Source organism: Squalius cephalus (genome assembly GCF_949319135.1).
Source record: "Squalius cephalus genome assembly, chromosome: 9".
NCBI classification, from domain to species: Eukaryota; Metazoa; Chordata; class Actinopteri; order Cypriniformes; family Leuciscidae; genus Squalius; species Squalius cephalus.
The window spans coordinates 10318590-10339817 of NC_137130.1; the positions used below are offsets into that span (position 1 = coordinate 10318590).

The 21228-nt window shown below is 35.9% G+C and overlaps 1 protein-coding gene across 2 annotated transcripts in view; it reads right to left on the minus strand.

The window, feature by feature from the left end:
* Positions 1 to 5394: 5394 nt before the first annotated feature.
* Positions 5395 to 21228, minus strand: part of cps1 (carbamoyl-phosphate synthase 1, mitochondrial) — a 45941-nt gene continuing 30107 nt past the window's right edge. For both annotated transcript variants that reach the window (XM_079882022.1, XM_079882021.1), the window contains exons 29-38: positions 20397 to 20474; positions 18053 to 18160; positions 17131 to 17220; positions 16661 to 16831; positions 11394 to 11468; positions 10668 to 10766; positions 8911 to 8970; positions 8634 to 8746; positions 5752 to 5881; positions 5395 to 5677 (exon numbers count right to left, since the gene is read on the minus strand). In XM_079882022.1, the coding sequence (XP_079738148.1) occupies positions 5549 to 5677; positions 5752 to 5881; positions 8634 to 8746; positions 8911 to 8970; positions 10668 to 10766; positions 11394 to 11468; positions 16661 to 16831; positions 17131 to 17220; positions 18053 to 18160; positions 20397 to 20474 (1053 nt within the window). In that variant the 3' untranslated portion in view covers positions 5395 to 5548. The remainder of the gene's footprint in view (positions 5678 to 5751; positions 5882 to 8633; positions 8747 to 8910; positions 8971 to 10667; positions 10767 to 11393; positions 11469 to 16660; positions 16832 to 17130; positions 17221 to 18052; positions 18161 to 20396; positions 20475 to 21228) is intronic.

Genomic DNA, 21228 nt, shown 5'->3' on the forward strand with positions numbered 1-21228 from the left:
ACACCTCAAAGGATGGCATGCGCTGTGCCTCATCCCTGCCCCATGGATAATTCATTAGCACAGCATGAGAAACCAATGTCAATTAGCAGGCGTTTTTTTTCTTTCTTCTGCGCACAGCAGGCCTCCTTCAGCCCAGGCAGGTGCCGTGCATTATTCAGTACGGCTGAGTCTGCACACTCGATCTGCACAGGGACAGAGACGACTGCAGCTGCCCGGCCTCCTCTCAGACCCTTTGAGAGACGGCTGAAGGTTAGATCACCACTGTCATGGCACTTTCCTTAATGAGCTTCAGCTCAATTTGTTCCCACCTGCGGTGAGGCAGCGAGAGTAGCTTCACGAGTTTCACTCATCCGTACTAAAGGGTTAAAAATGGCAAAAAAAGAGATGCAATTACAGTCATCTGGGTTTCTTTTTCTGCAGTCCTGCTCAAGCAGTGCTAAACCACTGATTTCAGGCCATTTAACTTCAGAAAGCCCAGGGACCAAAAACCAGGACCCCTTGAACCTCAGGGAACTGTTGTTTTTTAACATTCAGATTCAAATCCTGCCATGTGGCTTTTTTCACAGTAAAGCAAGAAAAAGTGTACCTTAACTTGGCAACTGTAGTGATCATCATATGTAAATGACTGAATTGGACTTAAAATGTAGATGTAAAAATGTGATATGATTAAATGTGCTTAAATTGCAAAGCGCTAGTTTACATTAATTAAGTGCTTATCAGTTAATAATTATTATAATTAACCATTTATTTTAATCAGAGGTTCTGACTGAGTACATATGCAATTGATAAATAAATGTGTGTGTGATAGAGAGACAAAGCGAGCGAGAGAGTTACATATACAGTATGCAACATATGAATATGATATCTAAATATAATGGGTTGTCAAGAAAAAAATAAAATCCACAAAAATGAATTAATAAATGTGTAGTGACATGACTTCACATTAAATGGGAATATTACAGTTATACATGGCCCATGTATGATGCAAATTACCTAAACTGCAGTATCCAAAGAATGTCAAATAGAGATGAAAAATGCATTCCTTGCCTCTGGCATATGCAGATGAATGGCTGTGCAATCTTCAACCTGAGGCAAAGTCTACTTCTCCATGTGCCACTGGATCACATTTAATCACATTCACACGCACATATGTAGCCTATAGAGCAAGTCTCTTTAATCTCTGGCTTCTCACAGCAATATCTTGGGGCCGAACTGATAGCCATACTAACACGTTTTACACGATGTCTTTCATTCCTTCTGAACCTCAAGAGAGACTTATAGGTAGGGGGGATGCACTCTCTATCTCATTAAAGAGCTTTTAGGTTACATGTACCAAGGTATAGAGGGATCAGCATCAATCTAATATCATTCTAATCAATGTTACTCTGCTTTATAATATAATATTCTGCCGACCCTCTGAGGAGGAAGATGCAACTCTGATTCCATTCCCTTAAAAGTACACCGCTCTCCTGATGGCCTTGTGTAAGTTTCTTATAGGCAGTAGGCTCTACCCTATCAAATTTCAACATTTCATTTTCCTGGCTAAATTCAATCAAACGTTCAGCCTTGTGTGACTAACTAATCATGACCCCTGGAAACTCGGCATATAGCGTTCTAATCTCGGAGGTCCTCACCGAGAGTCAGCACTAAAACTCATTCATGTATAATTAAAAGTTCTCACAGCAAACGAATATAAAGGCGCATCGGAATCCTCCGAGAGGTTTCACATGGAGGGGAAAATATCACGCGTGGCATAATGTGTCGTGGTAATTATGTTCGGCAGCTTTTCTCGCCTCTGTTCTCCCTTCCCTTCATGTTTGAGTGGTAATATTATGAAGAGGGTTAAGGATCCATTTTGAAACTGTTGTCAGCAACGATGTACCAAGTGCCCCTCAGGGTCCGCAAGTCTCAACTCTATCCGCCAGTTCAGCGAGAGTTTAGCTGCTGAACAACAGCCAGAGGCGATATAACATTCTTATTTGTCACATATACCTTATTCACCAGAAAAATAAGTACACAGTATTTAGGGAATCGTGTAGCTGGATTATTCTACAGCATATTTGTTTTAAACTAATAAAAGTAATAGCTTCGCCCTGAGTCTGGCAACGAGAGAGACGCTATTAGCATATTATCTCATGGGCTTTTTTTTTTTATTGACAAATTCCGGCTAATGCAGGGAGTTTTCTGTAGGATGTATTGAAATTGGATGGGCCTATTAGGTTCAGGCTGAGATAGTTTGAGTTCAACTTGTTTTCGAGGCTGTAGTAGACTATTCCTCACGGGCTCTAACGACAACACGCTTTGTCCCGTCCTTTGTCTTAATGGATGTAGACAGGTCTGTGAAAAAAAGGATGCTATCGGTGCAGTCCTGCCATCTGTAAAGAACTTAATCAGAGCCCCTGACTAAAACAAATTAACCTCCATTTGCTTAAAGAACACAGCAAGACCCCTTCAAACTCTTTACAAGGTAAACATAGCGTTTTGTACTTTAAACAAATTTGGATAATTTGATTCTTTGGAGAATTAATTCAATTTGCTGTGTGGCTGCTCTGTTTTCTAATCCAGAGCAAATCTGGAGCCTAAGTCTAAAAACCTGCACTAATGATTGAATTGGAAATGCACTGCCTGTTCCCTCACTACATCATACAGACAGTTTCATACACAAAATTAAGGTAACACTTTACAATAAGCTTCAATTTAACTGCATTCACCGATGCAGTCAAACATGAGCATTCAGCATTCCGTTTCTTTGAAACTATCTTTTTAATTTAAAAATATAATATTGTTCATTGTTAAATCTTGTTCATATATCACTGTTCAAATTTCTACTGTTAATTTATACAATTTGAAACACTAAAACATACAAAAAAGAATCTATACACGTTAAATAAAATTGCTGCCTTAAATTTTTGAGTACAATCAACTTGGATGTTTAAGTCATTTCAACTTAAATTAAATTAAACTGACTTGAATGAGCTGAATCATGTATAACTTATTCTTTTTTTTTAATTAACTTATTTTGATGAGTCAAAGCAAGTGTATAAATAAATGCTGTAAATGAACTATTTATTGTTATACAGTATGTCATATTGCATGAACTAATATAGAAAGTATAGGTAAAAGTCCACTTTAGTTAATTATTATAGTATTAAGCCTATCAGGATGTTTAAGGGTGCCAAACAACGTATGCATATAAAATGTAATTGATTTAGTTGGTGTGGCTGCTTCAAAAATGACTGTGGATTTCAGTGCTAAAAAGCAGTTTTATAATGAAAATGATATTGTGCTGAATTGGAAGTGTCATCATTCTCATGATTCTACACATCCTCCACCTTTTTAGCTAATTAATTTTTTATACTTTCAGCTTCATTAAACACATTTTACCATGTTTAAATACATCCCACATTACAATTCTGCAGATTTTTCCTCAATCAGTACAGCAAAAAACAGAAATAAAACCTGTTAAAATAGTTATCCATCCATTTGTCATCCATTTGTGCAGATGTACAACACAGAGCTGGTTTGATCCAACAGCTGCAAAATAGCATCAGGGTCAAAATGGGCATATTCAGCATAATGCCTTAACATGCCCTGCTGTAAATGAATGGCCATTAGCCAATATGAAATGGCTTAAATATGAACTCTATCGCTGCCACATGGGTGCCCCCTCATCTGGCTGGCATAAGGTGCCATCTGCCTACTGGTGTTTCAAATGCCTGTGTGCCAGATCTGGGATTCCCACTGATTTAATGAACTCAAAGATTCCATCTGTAACTGCTTAAACAGAGACTCTTGAACTATAGGAATGTGCATTTAAGAAATAGTTCACCCAGAAAATAAAAATGTATCTTCACTCACCATCATGTCAATACAAACTGTTTTTCTTTCTTTTTTTTTTTCTTTCTTTTTTTATGAAAAACAAAAGGAGGTTAAACACCCATTTTGAGGTGAATTGTCCCTTTGTGTAACGTGTGCTAACAATCTAATATATTAGTCTGGTTTCTGTTTGTCTACGGCACTATAAAAAACCCACATTCTACTGCTGTTTTTTTTACCCATTTCTGTTTAGTTTCTCCCTTTCTGCAATCTCTTTTCGTTATGAGCTGTGACATGTATCGTACTTTGCTCCCACACAAACACAGATGTGTTGGGATTTAATTTTGGCATCAATATCTAGACCACTAGATAATGTGCAACACATCAGTGGAATGTTTGGTCATAATATTAGCTTTTTCCAATTAGCACCGAGTTTAAGCGATGTTTAAGTGATAAACATAATGCGTGTGCGCGGAGTAATGGCCGATGCTTGATATTTCTATTACTGGCAGACTAATAAAGCTGAATGAGGAATCTCCTAAGAAGCTTCAATTGTTTCACTCATGAATGACATTCTTTTGAGGCTAGAGCAAATGAATAAACAACAATCCATTGATTAAGAAGCTGCTATAAACATGTTGCCTTCAAATCCATTAATTTATCTTGCCGATATGAACTCAATATCTTCTGTTTGTGATTTAGATGAAACATTTCAAATTAAAGCATAAAATAAAAGGCTATGAAATGGTGCATGAATATTTGGGGTCTTTTATTGGACAATCCATCTCACTAAGCATGTTAATTATAGATGACCTGTACTTGAAGATCTGCTCTAGCGTAAAATAACTTTCTGTAATGTTTATTGAGGAATGAAGTCTAGATGTTTCCTCCACTCTCACTCTGGTAAGACAGGCACAAACATGGACACATTCATAGAAACCATTTTCTTTTTGTGTTATCACACGCATATCTGCTATTGTGTGCTGAGAGCAGCAGTTTCTCGCTCTTTGGTACATTGAACAGACAGTGCTGAGTGTTAAGAAAAGCCAGAAAGCTTCGAAAGCTCTGTCTCAACCCACTCACGTGCCACATTCAGCCCACTAGATTTTGGATACAAGCAGTATGGTTATAGTTAAGGATAGTTAGCTTGTCTTGGTCTGTTGGTCAAGACAAGGTAGACATTGAATATACACAGTTTCAAGAGAAGTGGACAAACATTGATAAATATTTGTAATTGTTACAATAACTGTAGCAGGGCTCAACAATAAGGATCGATCAGTAGTGTTTTCCTGCAAAAGTGTGTTGATATGAATTTATAGCTGTCAAGGAATGACATTTTTGTAATTAAATCAAATATGAATTCATTTTAATAATAAATGTTTAAGGACCAAATCAGCATTTAGAATGATTTCTGAAGGATCATGTGACATTGAAGACTGGAGTAGTGCATTTTTGATCGAATAAATCTTTCACAAACATTAAAAACCAGTTGGCTGGTAGTATAATTATAATAAATGAAATAAAATTATGTCAAATTATATAAATATAAAAAAAACTTACTAAAGAAGTATGGCCAGTGAGACCACTGTACTGTTCTGATTGGGCCAGCTGAAAAACCCTTACTATTAAGCCCTGTCTAGTTAGACTCATGTTTGTTAAAATGCTTGTAACTGTTCAAATGGCTCCCAATGACTGGATAACACCACCTCGGGTAACTTTTGAGTTTCCTGTTTTAGAGGTTACAAGTTAACCATGCAGCGGAGCTCTTCGACAGTCTGGGTTCACGTTGGCGGTAGTGGAACAGGCTGGTGGCGTCTAAGTCACTGGAATACCTAATGGCTTCTGCAAACAGCTTTACAACCTGTAGAAAAGGGAAACGGGTATTTAATACTAGAACCAAAATAATTCATGGTACATTTAAGAGACAAGGCTGACCTGGAAGTTTGTGATAAGAGGTACTCCGTAATCAACCGCCATTCTCCGGATCTGGAAGTTATCCTTGAGAAACTTGGTGTTGTTATTCGGTAAGTTGACCACAAGGTCAATGTGTCCTTCGCTGACAAGTCTATTCAGAGCATAATGCAAAGAGTGATATATTATAAACCTTTTATAAATTTCAAAAGGTATACTTGATAATTTTTTTGCCCCCATGAGCCAACCAATTCATTGTAAAATAAACCAGTTTTTCAGATTCTCTCCATTTTTCAAAAGTGCTACTCATTATTTAGGGTATACGCCTTAATACAAGAATCAAAAATGCTAAATCAAATAATATACTGTATGTGAAGCTACGTTAAAAGCTCCCACTGACTAGTTATAAATGTGATTAGCTGAATCACAACTTTAGTAAACAATCTGTGATCCAACTTTAGTAAACATCTCATACTAAAACAAAATGGTAAAGGCCTTTTACTGCAACCCTTGAGGGCAGACAGCAGACATACTTGTATCTCAGTATGCAGTGTCTGAAGGCATTTTGCTACAACAGAGCTGTGCACCAGAGCAGAATGCTAACATAAGTGACACAAATATGCCTGAATGCCAAAAAGGTGACTGGATCTTCTGTTGACAGGCTTAGCTTCTTGAGTCTCATAACAGCAGATCCGTGACTGTTACAGCTAAATGTTTCCGATAAAAGCCAACAATCAGTTTCAGGATTATGCAATACCACTCTAACTCATAGTTTTTATGTTTTTATAAAGTAACTATGTTTTTCATCAGCATTACTGGCTGTTTTATAATTGAATCAATTTAATGGTGATATATATAATATATAGATACACATATATTACATATTTACGTTTAAACGTTTGAAAACATTTAAAACGTTTTTTTTTTTACTATTGTTTTCAACATTGATAATAAGAAATGTTTCTTGAGAAATGTTTTCATTATATGTGACCTGATCCAGCAAAATGAGTCACAGTGACCCAAATTTCAAAATTGAGATTTTGGTATTAATGGAAAGAGGAGACCATAAGCTTTCAAATGATATCCAAGTCAAAGTCATACCTTGAATGGTTGTAAAGATATACACATTTGAATTATGGTCGTCTGTCCTCTTTTTACAATTGAAAACCTGAGAAAATCGCTTTTAAAGTTTTTTGCCCGTTTTTTGTTGATATCTTTCAAAATCCATTGCATTTAAAGGGGTAAACTATTTATTGTACAGCTTAATTTGACCAAAGACATTAATATATGCTATTAAACCAGGCTGAAGCTCAAATTATTTTAAAGTTTTTATTTTAATAAATAATTTAAAAGGCACTTTTACAAACATTTACTAAAATCAGAAAGATTGAACAGAGGTGCTACAGTTTTCCTAGAGAGAGGGTGTGTGTGTGTGTGTGTGTGTGTGTGTCTGTGTGTGTGTGTGTGTGTGTGTTTGTGAGTGAGTGAGTGAGTGAGTGAGTGAGTGAGTGAGTGAGTGAGTGAGTGAGTGAGTGAGTGAGTGAGTGAGTGAGTGAGTGAGAGAGAGAGAGAGAGAGAGAGAGAGAGAGAGAGAGGCAGAGAGACAAGGAAATAGAACCTTTGTGTAGGCTAGTTGACAATAATAGTTTAACACGTTCATAACAGAGATACCAACAGTTAAATATTGGGTTAAAATAAATCAAACACATTGTAATGGATTCTCCTTGCAGATAAATACACTCACAGAATAATTGCACTCACTCACATCCATACACGATAAATACCACAGGGCTGTCACTGCTGTCGCTGTCATCAGAGGATGACACGTCTCCAGATCCAAAAAAATCACTGACTAGCCTTAGCCACTCTTGATGACCAGCAGCAGAGCTTAGGTTAGAAGCCTCTAGTGATTTCAACACTTTTGGCGACTTTTTGGCGACTTTGCTCTCTTTTGACAGCGACATTTCTCAAATTAATAATATTTAATCTTTCTGAGGAGATCTGCTAGCTTGTTTACACATAGCGCTACGAGTCTGACAGGAGGATGGCTGGACCAATCGCGTGCCGGTCAGTCGAAACGGGGCTTCCCATTGACAAATGATCAGCGTTTGTGTACATTTCTAAGCTCTTTGATTGTTTCTATACAACGTGAAACACCATATTTGGAGAGCAGAGACGTTTGAGGGGATTCCCGGGAAATGCTCAGAGGTGACGAGAGGAGTTGAGAAAAGCAATATTCATTTTCAGCGAATTTAGTAAAACTTTGTAAACTTTAATAGTCATTTAAATATCTTTACTCAATTATCTGGACTACGAAACTTTAGGAGATTATTTTTGAATGTCTGTTCTTTGGATTTTAGCAAAAAAAAAATGTTTTTCAAAAATCTATTATTTCATTGTTTTTCCACATAATCGGCCCATATCTTAAAATGGAACGTTGCGACTTCCGACTCATTTCGCCAGATCGGGTCACATATTACAATGATTTATGAAGGATTATGTGACACTGAAGACTGGAGTAATGATGCTAAAACTTAAGCTTTGTCATCACAGGAATACATTACATTTTAAAATGTAAACTGCTATTTTAAATTATAATAATATTTCAAAATATTACATTTTTCACAGTTTTTTTGATCAAATAAATGCAGCATTGGTGAGCATAAGTGACTTCTTACTTTTGAACGGTACTGTATATGCATTAGCCATTATAGAACCCCATATTTTATTTCCTTAAAGGAGCTGAAGTGTGAAATATTGTCATTAAATCGCAATTATTAATAATAATAATAATAATATTTTATTAGTATAGCACATCATTTTTTACAAATATTTTATTTAAATATTGAATCAATTTATAGCGCTAATAAAAATACATTTGGAAAAAAAAAGGCAAAAGTACTCACCTGCTGATGCTTGGTAATGGTGTGTTATTGGTTTCATGGCTCGGCCAAGCAACGGGGATAGTTTGAACATCATTAGCATTAAGCCAAGCTGACGTACCCTCTGTGGCGTACAGCTAAAGACAGGACACCAGAAGAAGATTTGTTCTTTATCCACGTGAGATGTAATTCAGCTAAGAAAAAGACTACTAAAGTTTGTCAACAGCTGTTTTATTGGTTCACGACAGTTAAAACAACTGTATATTGAACCCAACAAAGGATGTGGATGAGAATGACTCACCTTGAAGCCCTCCTCATGAAGCTGATGAGCAGTGGAAAGGAAGTTAGGCCTGAATGAATGCTAGAGACAAAAATAAAGAAAAATATAAAGAAAAATATAAAGAAAGAAAGAAAGAAAGAAAGAAAGAAAGAAAGAAAGAAAGAAAGAAAAAGATAGTCGGACAGAAAAAAAGATCACAGCCAAAAGGTCAGGTAGTCTGTGTGTGGATGGACACAGAGCAGCAGACTATTTCTAGAAGAAAAGTCTTCCTCTAAGCACTTCCAGATCAATAGCACAGCTCTGTGTTCACGGAGACTTAACCACAGGCTGGTAATCAGGCTTTAAAAAGCATGTCAGATCTGCAGTCCCCAGGTACGGCCATCAGGCAGGTAGCGTCTACAGAATCCGGAGGTTTGTTTTCGAATGGGAATTTCATGCTCTCATTCATACCAGAGACTCCATTAGAACACAACGCTGTCTGAGCATCGTCAATGACCCTGACAAGATATTTGATTTCCACGCTGAGAGTGGGCATGAATCGTAAACATCTGAGAGAGCACGGGAGGAAATGAAAGAAGGCATGCCGATGATGATATTACATCAAAACATAAAACAAAGCCTCTGAATTCCAGTGTCATAGTCGAGGCTTATAATGATGTGTGAACATCACACAGTTACACCCAAGGAAAATGAACCACAAAAACATTTCGCCTATAGAAAACCATTTGAGGAAACAGATCGTAACTATTAAGTGCTTTGTGTTTTAAGCATTTAGGAATTTCTTTATAAAGCCTGTTTAATATATCTTGTGCCTGCAGAATGAGGTTGTGTCACACTAGCCGAATGGAAAGACATTTCACTCTGAATGATTCTCTGTCACGTGAAACTCGCTGAAATTAAAATAGGAGTACTGCAAGAACATAAACACAGTAACGGTGATTCAGGATGTATTTCATGTGAATAAATGTGATTTTGTATTCGCCCCTTCGGGACTGCTAAATGTTCATGTGCAGCTTCAGAGAGATTTACATGCAATCATTTCCAATTTTCAATTTCTTATTTTAGTAGTCATTTATGGATGATCAATGTTTGCGATTTGTTGGCTTCACATTTGATAAGAAGATATTTTGAAAAATAACTGCTTGGTTACCAATATTCTTCAAAATATCTTCTTTTGTTTTCAGCAGAAGAAAGAAATTCATACAGGTTTGCAACAACTTGAGGGTGAGAAAATGATGACAGAATTTTCATTTTTGGGTGAACTATCCCTTTAAAGATGGTCCAAGGTCTTCCTCTATAGGAAATGAAGGCTTGTGGGTTTAATCTACCAGACTGCATTGTTATTATATTATATTATGCACAAGTCATATTGACCATTTTTATGATACTATTATGGTGTTTTTTGTCATTTCTGTAGCTTGACAAATCTAGTCGCTACTCACTTCCATTGCATAGAAGAGCAGCCAGAATTTTTTTTTTGTTCCATAGAAGAAAGGAAATCTTATATAAATCTTATATTTTGTAAGGGTAAAAAACTAACAGAATTTATATTTTTCCATGCTAACTTTGAAGCTTATTAATGATCTCTAAATATTTTCAGGAATTGTTTTCCTACTTGAAAACCTCATATTATGGTGTTTATCATTTTATGAGGAAATAACAACCTGCTCTGATCAAAACGAGCCAGAAATGTACTACTGTGTAAATCAGAGAGGATGTAAAGCAGGCAGTCTTTTGAGATTTATCCTTTAAGGAAAGAAAAAAAAAATCTCCTTTACTTGTATCCCAATGAGAATCCCCTTCTGGGGAAGCTTGAATCCTGTAGAGAGCATGGCCTTCAGGAAGGCAGAATAGATGTTTGGTCCAAAGCAAGCCACCTGCAGAGAGCAAAAGAGATTGCTGAAAAACAAGAGCAAGAAAGAAATATCTTGATCCTTAAGATTATGAGCAAATCTGCAAATATTCATTGCAGCATACAGAAACTCCTGGATAAATTATTCATTCATCTCCATTAGTACAATATTCAAAGCCAAGGTGAGATAAATCAAACTTATTAATGTTGCTGAATAAAGGTAGACTGGTGTGATATTACAATTATGAAGAAGAAAAAACGGACAGAATGGGGCCATCATAAAATCTGGGATGGAGATATTATACTTCCTGTTCTAAAGCTGAAAATCAGTGCTGCACGATAAAAACCTCCTCCTGCTTCATTGTCCTCCAGGCTGGTTTCTATGGTTTTCCCGTTGCCAGGGAGAGCAGGTAGAGCGGCCCGAGTGGAAACGTTAAAATAATCTTTGCTGAATTGAAGGCAGGACAGAAAAACTAGATGTAGGTGTCCACGAGCGCCTCAGAACTAATAGGGCTAAAGATGGACAATATGTAATTGTTTATCCCTGATGGTGGGGCTGTTTCCCAGATAACTAATGAAAACATGAGCTGGAGCCTCTTCAGATTTTATGACAGATGTAACAGTAATCAATGTGTCTAAAGCAGATCCATACCTCTCCAGTGGAGGCCATCTCACAACGCAGGACAGGGTCAGCTTCTCTTAACCGAGGCCAGGAAAACATGGGAGCCTAGCAAAGAGTATAACAATATTCAACTTCAAGTAGTTTTTCAATGTTTTTTTTTAATGGCTAATGCATATACTGTACAGTACCGTTTAAACGTTTCAAAATGTTTTTGAAAGATACACCAAGGCTGCATTCATTCAATCAAAAATACAGTAAAAACTGTAATATAGTGAAATATTACAATTTAAAACAAATATTTTGCATTTTAATTTATTTTAAAATGTAATTTATTTCTGTAATTGCAAAGCTAATTTTTCAGCATCATTACTCCAGTCTTCAGTGTCACGTGATCCTTCAGAAATCATTTTAATATGCTGATTTGCTGCTCAATAATTATCTAAACTGATATATTTTAGGATTCTATGTTAATAGAAAGTTAAAAAGAAAATGATAACTGTCTTGACTGTTACTTTTGATCTATTCAATGCATTATACATACACATTTATACAGAGAGAGAGAGAGAGAGAGAGAGAGAGAGAGAGAGAGAGAGTGTTATATATGCAAATTAAATGTACAAAAAAGTCTTTAAAAAAATCTAAATCCTTATTTTACACAATTTTTACTCAAAATTCACACAAAACATTGAAAACTGTAGGCAATAAAATTGTCTGATTAAATCATATATTTCTCTATCACTTTTAAGCATAATTTTGTTCACATAGACCTGCAAGAGAAACAGTAGCAATTTAGGAGATGTACAGTAGGCATCCATTTATTTAAAAAAAGCAATCTGATACAAATGCTGTTTACTTCCTGACACGTATCTGTGAAGCATTATTGCTCCGTGTTTAGCACGAATCCTGGGACCAAGAAAGTGAGAAAATGTATACATGCCTAATGAAAGTCTAATGTGTCCATTTGTAATATAGGGTTAATGGTTTCAAGAGCATTTGACTTGTTAAGGTGATTCTTGCCAATAAAATGAGATTATAAGAGAACTTCTCGAATGAGAGCGTATGGGAAAACAGGAAACCTGCTTCACCACTGCCACCCACAGGCCAAAACATAAGCAGACAAAATGCAAAAACATTTGAGGAAGAGACATAAACTTAAAGGACACATGAAACGACTTAAAAACGGTCAGGTTGTGATACCTGAATTTAAGCAGAACACATGTAATGTGAAGAAGGATACTGGGTAAGTTTTTATTTTGGGTGCTACTGACAGTCAGCTTATCCACCTTATTTTGCAATGCGGATGTAGCCTATTTTCTGTGAATGTGCGAGACTTCCGATTCATTGACTGCTATAGGTAAATAACTCGAAGAATAACAAGTGCAGAGCACAGTAAAAGTGTTTATTTATAATTAAGAAAATACAATAAAATAAATGTTTGCAGTTTGCAATATTAATTGTACAGTTTTATACCGCTAAAAATAACTGGAAGTGGATGAGACCAGAAGCCTCGCACATTCATGTTACAAATGGCTGCATCTGCTTTTAAGTTAAAAATAAGCTGGATAGAACATGATGAGACTGCTAAAGTCTGAATGTTGTGGACTAGACCAACAGGGGAGCAGGTTTGACTTCTATTCAAGCAATTTTCGAGTGACGGGGCGATCTGATTGCCCTGTGAGAAGTGACATCCTTATCTCTCCAATTAAAGGCAGACAGCTCCCATTACCTGCACAGGGGACACGGGACACAGATTAACACGCAACCTCTGCCTCCACTGCAGCGCGCCACCAGGGGGAACTCATCCTTGAAGCCATCTAATCAGCCCTGGATAAGCCAGCCTCACTTACGTATGTAAATGCGAGAGGAAGCCGCACCGGCGGGAATAAACAAGCAGCTTTGATACATTCTGTTATTGATGCATTGTTGGCTGTTAATGTGGCAGGAATCCCAGTGGGCACCACCGCCAGGCTGAACTGTGGAGGTGAAGGACACTATCAGCTCTTCTACTACTACTACTACTACTACTACTACTACTACTACTAACCGGGCACCGTTCCAGAGACAGTTCATCATCATAGCAGATACATTATTTATCACTGAACCCCCTGAGGATTCACACTACCCTGCGAGGAGAATCTCAGAACATCTTTGGTGAAGTAGCAAAGAGTGGTCTTTCCCATTACCAATTTATAGAGCTTCCTTTAAAGGCCGGTGGTTGGTATGGAAACCAGGCCTTCCTGGTCCCAATGGGTCACTGCATACATTACAAGAGGAAAATTGCAAATATTATACACTCACAATCGTATCACATAATGCAGAGAGAAAGCGGAAGAAAAGTCAGTGAGCAAATTTGTATTGAACCTTTTGAGAGATACAGAATCATCTTAGTGAGTGCATTTCTCAAAAAACCCATGGTTCCCTGGTAAATGTGAGCAGCAGAGATTCTCAAACAAGAATAACGAGCACTTTTATGAAACACAAAGATGGAGCATGTCCATGCACTTTGAAAAGCTCATTCAGTACATGCCAACCTTCCTCCAACAGCCATTTGTGAAGCTGAGGAAAGCAGTTAAGACTTCACATTGGGGACTTGTTAGGCAGGAAGTGCACTATTTCTGAGACGCTACCCAGGAAACAAGAAACATGACAATGTACCAATGTGGACTTGGTCATATTAATTCATATTATTAGTGTCATCCCATACCTGACTACTCCCACCGAAATTAACTAATACAATTAATTTAAGATCTTATTACATTTATCATACATTTTTACTTTTTCTTAGGTGCCACAAATCAAGAAAGAAAGAGCCAATATTATAATAAATATGTATTAACTACTGTTCAAAAGTTTGGGGTTGGTACGATTTTTTAATGTTTTTTAAGGAAGTCTCTTACGCTCACCAAGCCTGCAAGTCAAAAACACAGTAAAACAGCAATACTGTAAAATATTAGTACAATTTAAAATAACTATTTCTATTTTAATTTTGTACTTTTATATATTTTTTAAAATGTAATTAATTCCTGTAATGGAAATTCAACATTTCAACAATTTAAACATTTCTTTATATTAATGTTGAAAACATTTGTGCTGCTTAATTATTATTATTATTATTATTATTATTATTATTGTTATTATTATTATTATATATGAAGAGTTCAGATGCAAAAGCCTCTAAGTGCCATCTGAAATTTTCTTCTAGAATGAATTTTTATCAACCTTGAATATTTAAGTTCAGTAATTTCACTTAAATGGCAATGAAGATTACCTATTAATTGTCATTTAAGTGAAATTACTGAACTTAAATATACAAGCTTGATAAAAATGATCATTCTAGAAGAAAATTTCAGATGGCACTTAGAGGCTTTTGCATCTGAACTCTTCATATATATATATATATATATATATATATATTGTGTGTGTATACACACACACACACACACACGCACGCAAGATTCAAAAGCTGAAGTCTCCATTTGCTCTTGTAGCTGTCTAGGAGAAACAACTGAGGTATAAGCGATATCTTCATCAAGGCATTTCTTTCCTATGGGAAACTTAAGAAAAAGATCACGAGTGATGCATTTGAAAAAGAGAGAGAATGAATCTTTAATCTTGCAAGAGAATGTAAATCCCCTATACATCTCTCCCTAACGGTAACATCCAGTTAGCTGTTTAAAATTCCTCTCAGCACTAAATGAGGTATTTAAAACTTTGAGACTGGCAGGAGACGGGGATTATTCCCTTATGATTGGCTCCTCTTTGGGGTTATTGCACTAAAACTCCTTGATCATTTCACAGGAAATGACTTTAGGAGAATAGAAACATCATTCAGGCGGACTCCTGAACCTGTGATAAAAACCAGCACTAACACTAGTAATTTAATTGTATAATCAATCACTTTTAAAGCCCACCCTTAACTGGCTTGCTCAGTAAGTAGTAACTTGTTATATGAGAAGACAAATAAACTTCTAAACAGCAGTACAAATGATCTATGGCAGTACTTTGCAAACAGGTAGAATGTGCCTTCCCAAGGTGGTACGTAATATGCTGGAAATATACATTACTGTTCAAACATTTAGGGTAAAAACATTTTTTAAAGATTTTTTATTTAGCAAGGATGCATTTATAATGTTTTTTATTTAAAAAGCTATTATTTTGACCTTCCTATTCATCAAAGAATCCTGAACAAAAGATTTCTATTTCACATGCTTTTCTTTTGAAATTTCTATTATTCAAAGAATCCTGAAAACAAAATGATCAACTGTTTTCAACACTGATAACAATAAGAAATGTTTCTTGAGCTTCAAATCAAAATATTAGAATGTTTTCTGGGAGATCATGTGACATTGAAAAAAATTCAGCTTTCCATCAAAATATATTAAAATAGAAAACAGTTTTAAATTGTAGTACATTTCGAAATAATATTACTGTTTTACTGTATTTTTGATTAAAGGAGCTGTATGTAAGAAATGTATTTCAATTAATCATAAAATGGCCCTGATGTGTCACTAGACATTAAGAAATCATGTTCATTTCAAATACTTATATCACTGACAACAGTAGTACGGCCAGGATATTGTCATTTAAAAAGTGAAGTTGCAGCCCTCAACTGATGTTGATGTTGTCATGTTGTGTTTTGGCCTGATGCTCCACCCTCTGCCTATCTACCAATCACGAAGTCAGTAGTGTTTCGGCATCCGGGTTGCCAGCTCTGCTCTAGTTACCACAGCTGCAGCTCCTTGTAGCAGCCTACGGTCCTGCTGGATCCTGCAACATATCTGGCAACCTCGAGTCAGGGGGGAAGGGGAGGGGATACAGTGATTGCAGTACCAGTTTTGGCCACAATCTTACATACAGCTCCTTTAACAGCACAACTGATTTCAACATTGATGATAATAATAGAAATGTTTCTTGATCACCAAATCAGCAAATTATAATGAAGTGACTGAAGGATAATGTGACTTACTGGAGTAATTCCTGCTGAAAATTCAGCTCTGCCATCATAGTAATAAATTACATTTGAAAAAATATATTAAAATAGAAAACCGTAATAATATTTCACAATATTATTGTATTTTTTATATAATATATAAATGAACTTTTCCCAGTCTGTGTATATAATATTAATAAGTATATAATATTTAATAAATATTATAAATGTATTTTTTTATTTGTTTGTTAAACTTTCATAAAACTTAAAAAAACATCACAGCCTACAACTGAACCTGCTTCTCAAGTTCTCCCACATGAGCACATGTGCAATAACTGCTAGATCACAGCTTACTTCCCTTACACACCTTAATGCCAACATAGTCGACTGGAATGATTGGGTTTTCTAGAGAGGGCAGATGAGACTCGTCCACTGGCTCCCCCACCATGACCCTGGTGGCCACATCAATGAAGTCCACACCAATAGTTTTAGAGACGAAAGGGAAGGATCGAGAGGCACGCAGGTTACACTCTATCACCTGAGACAGAAATACATGGTCCTGAGTAACCAGCAGCCATATTTAACAAATTACAAATATAAAGCTGAATGCAAACTCAAAAGCTTAGCATGATTCATTTCCTCCTGACCTAATGATTCAATAAAAAATATAATTTACAGAGTAAATAAAGAAGAAAAAAAATGACAAATAGTTCATTCTGTATCAAAAATGTTTCTAAATGTTGTTGGTCCACTGGCCCTGAAAAATTAATGTTCAAATTCATATATTTTGAAGTCATCGTCACATTTTTCATGAAGAACTGTGAACCAATAACTTACCATAACATCATTGCCTTTCACCAAAAATTGAGTGTTAAATGGCCCTGAAATCTCAAACGTCTTAGCAATTTTCTGTGTAGCAGTCTTCACCTAAAATAAGAAATATATTTATATATATATTATAAATATATAAATAAAAACAAGTAATACCTCACTTAAAGTCTTTGCTTATGCACAGGCGGAAAACATCAGTCACAGTCCGAGTTATGAATGCCCTGTCAAAAATTCACCAATTAAATGTACAACTTGAAACCTTTTAGGAAGCACAGAAAGTTTAATATCAACTCTGATAAAGTGAGGCAGCTGAAAAGAGAAGACTTTGACTGCTGGCCCTCTGAGAGACAGTTTGTAACTTTGCTGGGAATACACACGCTTTGTCAGATGTGTTTTAAGTTGTGGATTTCACAAACACACAAACTATTTTTGACTGTCGGCTTTGATTCAGCTTGAAGGAGAATGAAAAGTCACATCTGTGTCTCATGAAAAACGCAATCAAGACCACACCATTCCGGAGGGAAAGAAACTTTAGATTAAGAATGACACCAGCATATGTTTAGATAGCAAGACGACAAGTTATATGTAGACAGGTTTGATTTTTCCTGCTCGGACTGCAGTGGTTTTTGCCACCACACAATGATTGTCATAGTAACAATCCAAACTTTAGCAGTGGAGGTTTCAGCATTATGTTTTTCATGAGGACAGTATCCAAATCGCCACAGAGAAAAGTGGGAAAGTGTGGCAGATTCAGTGTTTTAAAGTACACTATTACTACGCTATGAAGATGGTTTGGATCAGGCTTGTGAAAAATGTTTTGAAATGTGTTGGAAAGGCAAAAAAAAAAAAAATGTGTCTGAACAAGGTGCAAACCATCTTAACCAGAAAGGACACAGAAAGCTTTGTTGAATGTAAATGAGGCTGGGACCTTCTCCAGAGCTCCCTGGCTGATGGTCTGGGTGGGCAGTATGAGTGTGGCGTCTCCTGAGTGCACTCCTGCGTCCTCCACATGCTCTGTGATAGCATGAGCCAGCACCTGTAATGACAACCACACTTAAAACAGCTGATTAACTATCATTTATTTGCATCTAGTTTTGCTTTTTTGAAAATCATGGATAATCTTGTGGCTCATACTTTATTTATTTTCCCAATCATCAACTGATTGCAAACTTGGAAAAACAAGATGAGACATGCAAACGGCCTGTACATTGAACACCCAGGCCCGGTTTCACAGACAAGGCTTAGATTAAGCCAGGATTAGACCTTAGTTAAATTAGGGCATTTAAGCAGCTTTTATAAACGTGCCTTAGAAAATAACATTACTGGTGTGCATCTTGAGACAAAATAATAGCAGTGACTAGTCAGTGCAAGTTGCTTTCCTAGTCTATTTTGCACTCAAGCGCACGCATGAAGTTTGCCACAAAGAACCGGCAAAAGTAATAATTATGAATGTGTCAAATTTAAGCAAGGAGACATTTTAATTGTTTATTAATAAACTAGTGTTTTCTGTGTCAGTGTCGGACTCGGCTGCAAAGATGAAGTTGACGATGCTGACTCGCCATCTTCACAGTATTGTGAACGCACCTATAGAGAGAAATGCACATTTCATTCAGATTATATAAGCAGAGAGTAGCTATTTCTTTTCGTTTTTTAAAAGTAAAACTTTAAAAAGTTTTATTGTTTTGTTTAAAAGTAGACATTTCAAGCTTTCCATAGATATATTTCTCATGTATGTGAGACAAGTAGCCTATATGCTGAGTTTCGGTTCATTTATGAGACGAGCTTCAGTTCACGAGCAATGCAATTGATCGCACCCACGTCTCCACTTCCTGATTATAGTGGCTGCTATATTTATTAAATCCAGGCAATTGGTTGATGAAACATTGATTAAAATTAATATGAAATTTATACAAAACGAAATTCACTTGCGCATCTAATGATCCTATCTTACTCTAACTTACCTTTCTTATCCCTATCTTGCTGCTCACTTTTCATATAATCAACATAGATGAAATAAAAAAATAACATTACATTATTTAAACATAAATATGAAACTAAATACGTTTTCTTTAATAGATACAACACGTATAATATTATTATTAAAATATACTAAAGTACTTTGTAACGTAGTAACGTAGTAACTTGAGTAGTTTTTCAGCAAACTACTTATTTACTCTTACTCGAGTCCATCACTGTCTTTAGAACTCCAAACAAGTGGGTACTATTTTTAGTGCCTTTTTACAATTCCTACCAAATCAAGTTATGATACATGTAGTTTGAACTGTATTATAATGGCCATTAATGTCTTTAAAATTATATGCTTTATGTACTGGTATAACCAAAGATATAGGTTATGAAATATATTTAAAAAAAAATGATGTACTGACATAGCATAGAGATACCAGATTAATCTACTATCTTAACTTATACACTTCATTTGCACTTTCCCTACATATATTCACATGCTTTTATTTTGTACAGAAAATTGATCCTGCTACAAACTACAACATCTCAGAATAGCTATACAACTAAATATTGTGATAACTTTTGATCAGGCATTAAAACAGCTACTAAACCTAAACGAGACCCAATTTGTCACGACAGTGGGACTAAAATTGATCATTGATCACAAATATCAATAGGAGTTAAGACGTTTTACAAATCACATAATAAGTTTGTGTGTGTGTGTGATTTAGATTTGATAACTGAGCACACACAGGCCTGGGATAGCTTCAGTTTGAGTGTGAGCAGCAGATTCTTTGTTCAGCCAATCAGAAGACTTAAACGCAATTACTGTCACAACACATTTTGACGTCAATTTAAACCAAAACAGGCTACAATTAAGATTATACTGACTTTAAATGCAAAATACACATCTTTTTCTAATTTTAGGATTCACCACAAAAATTGAGGTAATAAATAAAGCCTTGATAGAGTAAGAAGATACAAGAAAGTTACAAACTCCAAAGAGAAGCTGCCATAGCCATATTTTATTTTATTTTTAGTTGTCTTGTTTTTGTTATGTGTGGGTGTGTGGGATAACAATGTTCTAAAAAACATTCTAAAAAGTTTTCCACAACCTCTGAACAATCAAACCACTGCAACGTAGATCTTTTGATTCGGAGAGACATTTTCAATCAAAACCAAGTGTTCCACATTCTGCTTTCAATTTTAGACAGATTTCTATTTAATGCCTGATCATGTTATTTTACTCATTTTACCCATTTTCTGTTGGAGAATTAAAACACCAGGATGATTCTAGAATCGCTCACCTTGCCCATTCTGGCTACTGCATCCACCTCCACTTCTCTGGCACCACAAACGAATTTGGTGATGACCACAGGATGATCCTTTTTCAGAGAAAATGCAGTAAATAAAAACATTGCTGAAAACGGCTTTTAAGAATACAATACAAAGGACATAAAAAAAAACTCTGTATTGAAAAGCTCATTCAAAAAGTCGTTCAAGGCTAAAGCTGTACATTGACAAGTACAGAGTGTTTGTGCTTCCCAGAATTGCTAACCGTCTCTTACAGACACATCAACCTGAGTCTCATGTAGCACAGGGTCATTTTGATACTTAAGTGAATATAAGCATCTTGCAGTGCAGAACTTAAACCTTCAACCAAGCACATGTCTGAAAGACCTTTCTATATTTCAATCTTGTTATTTCCATTAGTTATATGAGTGGCTTTCCAAGACAACCTGATGGACATTTTGAGAATAATAATTTGTGTGGGGGTGTGAAACAAGCTATTAGGCTGGTAGATTTTCATTGAATGTGGCTGATGTACAGACGTGTATTGATAATTTCAGCCTTTCATCTTTAAGTTGATCTGTGTGGTGTTACGTTCATATAAAGTAAGTAATAGGGCGAACCTTTGCCGTGTATGTAGCAAAACCTGCCAAATTGTGCAGACATCATTTTTTGACCAGGCGGTCAAACAAAGAAATTATTGAACTTTTTGCATAGTAAAATAAAACCTGTAGCTGTAGTTTGCCTTTTTTCAAATTAATTGTGTCAGATAAATACCTTAACCAAGTTTACACACACATACACACACGAGAGCGAGAGCGAGAGCGAGAATATATACTCATGTACTAA